Genomic DNA, 3,393 nt, shown 5'->3' on the forward strand with positions numbered 1-3,393 from the left:
CCATTTCCTCATGTGTAAAAGATATAATTGTACCCAGCACATGAGGTTATATGAGAATCAAAGCACATAAGGCACTTAGCACATTGCTGGGCACACAGTATGTTCACTATATGTGAAAGCTAATAGCAGTGGTTGCCTCTAAGCGGTGGGATAATGGGAGTGATTATAGGTGATTTCCCTGTACTTCCTTACACCTTTCTGTACTTCCCAAATCTTCCACAAATTTTAGAAATCAGAGGACACTTTTATGATCAGAAAATGATATAGGCTGGGAGCGGTGGCTCACGCCTGTAATCCTAGTACATTGGGAGGCTGAGGTGGGAGGATCGCTTGAGGCCAGGAGTTAGAGACCAACCTAAGCAAAAGTGAGACCCACATCTCTACAAAAAATAGTAAAATTAGCCAGGTGTGGTAGTGCATGCCTGCAGTCCCAGCTACTTGGGAGGCTGAGGCAGGAGGATCCCTTGAGCCCAGGAGTTTGAGGTTGCAGTGAGCTGATGACACCACTGTACTCTGGCCCAGGTGACAAAAAAAGAGAAAGAAGGAAAGGGAGGGAGGAAGAACGGGAGGTAGAAAGGAAGAGAAGAGAGGAGAGAAAAGAAAGGAAAACAATACAGCAAAAAAGGGAGAGAGAATCCACAGAAATCTATTTGCAGGTTCGTGAGAGAAAACAACGTAAGAGCAAGTCATTTGATTTTATAGCTAAACGGTTTTCGAAAGGGAGAAAACTTACTAGTGCCTAATAGTAATACAGGTATTTTCTTTTGAAAACATAAACTGGTATTTAGAATTTATTAATAACTTACTTATCAAATAAAACGATGTCTGGTGTCCAAACAGAATCTGAAGGGACACGTATAACTTTTATTCCACCATAGTCATCAGGATTCCATCTTAATTTTACATCTACCCATTCCTTTAAAACAAAGAAATCTCAATTTCAATAGAATAGTGAAAATTATACTTTTTGTCATACCTAGAAATTTTACACACGACATCATCTCTACCCCAATACAAAAAAACTCACCTCCACGTCTTTCTTATGGGAGAGCACAACCCTGTCCCCTCATGCAGCAGCTGTAGCCATGGTCCTTGTGAGACACAGGTGTGACCAGAGCTGCGCGTGTTCACGGCTCTGCTCAGCACCTCTCCTCCCACCGACTGGACACGCCCAGGACTTGAAGCCACAGGCACCTAACGTGCAGGTTCGAGGGAAACGGTCCCTTTTCTAGCTGTATTGTTGCCTGATCTGGCTGGACTGGTCCATGCAAAGGGGAGTTGGATTTATTACACATTCCACATACTGAAACACCTTGTCCAATCTCCATGCAGTTACAATTCTGTGATCATATCAAGGGTTGCACCCCAAGAAAGGCATACATGCCTTTTAGGAGTTTGGGGTTAGGGAACAAGTAGTAGGTTTAAAAATTGGGAATGGTAAAGCATGAGCAAACAAAGGGAAGAACTCAACAGCACCTGAGGACAGATTATAGTGGGCCCAGAAAAAACAGTCCTGTGTATAAAAGGGGCTGTGTATCCAAAATAATTCAACACATTCTTACCCACTCCCCTCTCGGAGTGGAAGTCAAAATCCTTGCAGTGGCCTACCCACCAGCCTCTGTTGCTTCTCTGGCCCCATCTCCTACACCCTCCCCGTGCTCTCTCGCTCCTAGTCACACTGGGCTCACACCAAACTCGGGGCTTTTGCACTTGCGGGTCCCTCTGGCTAGAATGCTCCTGCCCAGATACCCACATGGCTGGCCTCCTCTCCTCCAAGTCTTTGTTTGAACATTGCCGTCTCAGTGCCGTTTTCTCCGACCACCCTATATATAAGTACGGTCCCCATCACTCCTATCCTCTTTCCCAATGTGTTTTTCTCCAAGCTTATCAGCTTATAAGGTGCTGTATACAACGCACATGTTTATTTTCCCCCACTAGAATGAAGTTCCTTGAGGGCAGGGATTTTTGTCTGTTTTGTTCACTGTTGTATCCATAGGGCCCAGAACAGCATCTGGCACATAGTAGGCACTCAAAAAACATTAACTGAATAAATACAAGAACTCCATCTACCGTCATCTTTCTGCATCCTGCTGCCAATCCACGAAGACCACACAATCATGTCCCTTTGTGCTATAAGCCCTATAATAAGTTAAACACTGGTGCCAGTCATGAGTTGGGTGCTCATTTGAATTGTATACATACCTGTTTCAACCAGACATTTGTTGTCATTAACTGATTTTTCTCATCCTTTAAAGAAATTGAATAAGGTTGATTATTTCAATTGCAGAAATAATAATTCTTTAAATAAGAATTTTCACATTTTTATACAAACACTCCTCTCTATATAGTACACACATTCTCAACAATCCAGTTCTCTAGAAAAGTAGGATCTTTTTTCCAACCTAATTTCACATTATTTCTTTCAACATACTTTGTATTTCAGATAAACTACCCTAAAGCACACCACTAGGCATTTTTAGGTTTAACATTTGTGGTCTTGACTATTATATTTCCTCAAATGTAAGATGCAATCTAAGATATAAGCACAGTATTATTTTATGTGCATAGCATTAGGGGGCGGGGGAGAGAAAGCTGTCAGTGAATTGCAACCTGCCATGAATTATAAGACACATCTTGATTTCAGAGGTGTTAAAATGTAGAAAAGTGCATCTTAGAATTTGTGAACTACAGCATTTCTCTGCATCCTGCATCCCTGAGGGACTGTCTCTTGCAGTCAGATCCCAATCTCCCTGTAGGTCTACTATACAGAAAAAATATTGAGGTCACAGCCTTGAATGCCAATTTTATGAAGCTTTTAGGACCTACTTTTCTAGTGGAATGAGCATCTCAAATCATAATTGAAATGATCTTCACTGCCCTACTCCCATAACAACTAATTTTATCTTTCAAATTTCTGTTATTCTTCATTCTAATCACCTAGGCTTCAAAATTTGAGGCCTTCCTCCATGCCTTCAGCGGTCAAGTCTTGTTCCCCTTCCTACACGGCCTTCTCACTTGCCTCTCACGCTCCCAGTCTCGTTTCACTCCTCAAAATCATGCACGTTACCGTCTGACTGATCTGCCTGAAGCACTGCTTTTACCATGCCCGGCGCCTGTCAGATCTTGAGCTCGTTCAGGGTTTACTATGTGCCAGACACATGCTAGGCTCTGGGACAGACACAGGAGTAAAGCCCACCTGTTTTGAAGACGCAGCGCCGGAGCCCGTGAGTGCCAGGCAGTGTGCTGGGCACCATACGAAAGTGCAGAAACTAGGCCGGGCGCGGTGCTCACACCTTAATCTCAGCACTCTGGGAGGCCGAGGCGGGCGGATCGTTTGAGCTCAGGAGTTCAAGACCAGCCTGAGCAAGAGCAAGACCCCGTCTCTACTAAAAA

The 3,393-nt window shown here is 43.6% G+C and overlaps 1 protein-coding gene across 1 annotated transcript in view; it reads right to left on the reverse strand.

Annotated features, from left to right (window-relative positions):
* Nucleotides 1-3,393, reverse strand: part of CHRNA5 (cholinergic receptor, nicotinic, alpha 5 (neuronal)) — a 32,878-nt gene that overhangs the window by 10,662 nt on the left and 18,823 nt on the right. Inside the window, exon 5 of the mRNA XM_012651863.1 lies at nucleotides 2,203-2,247. Coding sequence (XP_012507317.1) covers nucleotides 2,203-2,247 — 45 coding nt within the window. The remainder of the gene's footprint in view (nucleotides 1-2,202; nucleotides 2,248-3,393) is intronic.

Source organism: Propithecus coquereli, unplaced genomic scaffold (genome assembly GCF_000956105.1).
Source record: "Propithecus coquereli isolate 6110/MARCELLA unplaced genomic scaffold, Pcoq_1.0 Scaffold372, whole genome shotgun sequence".
Taxonomy (NCBI): domain Eukaryota; kingdom Metazoa; phylum Chordata; class Mammalia; order Primates; family Indriidae; genus Propithecus; species Propithecus coquereli.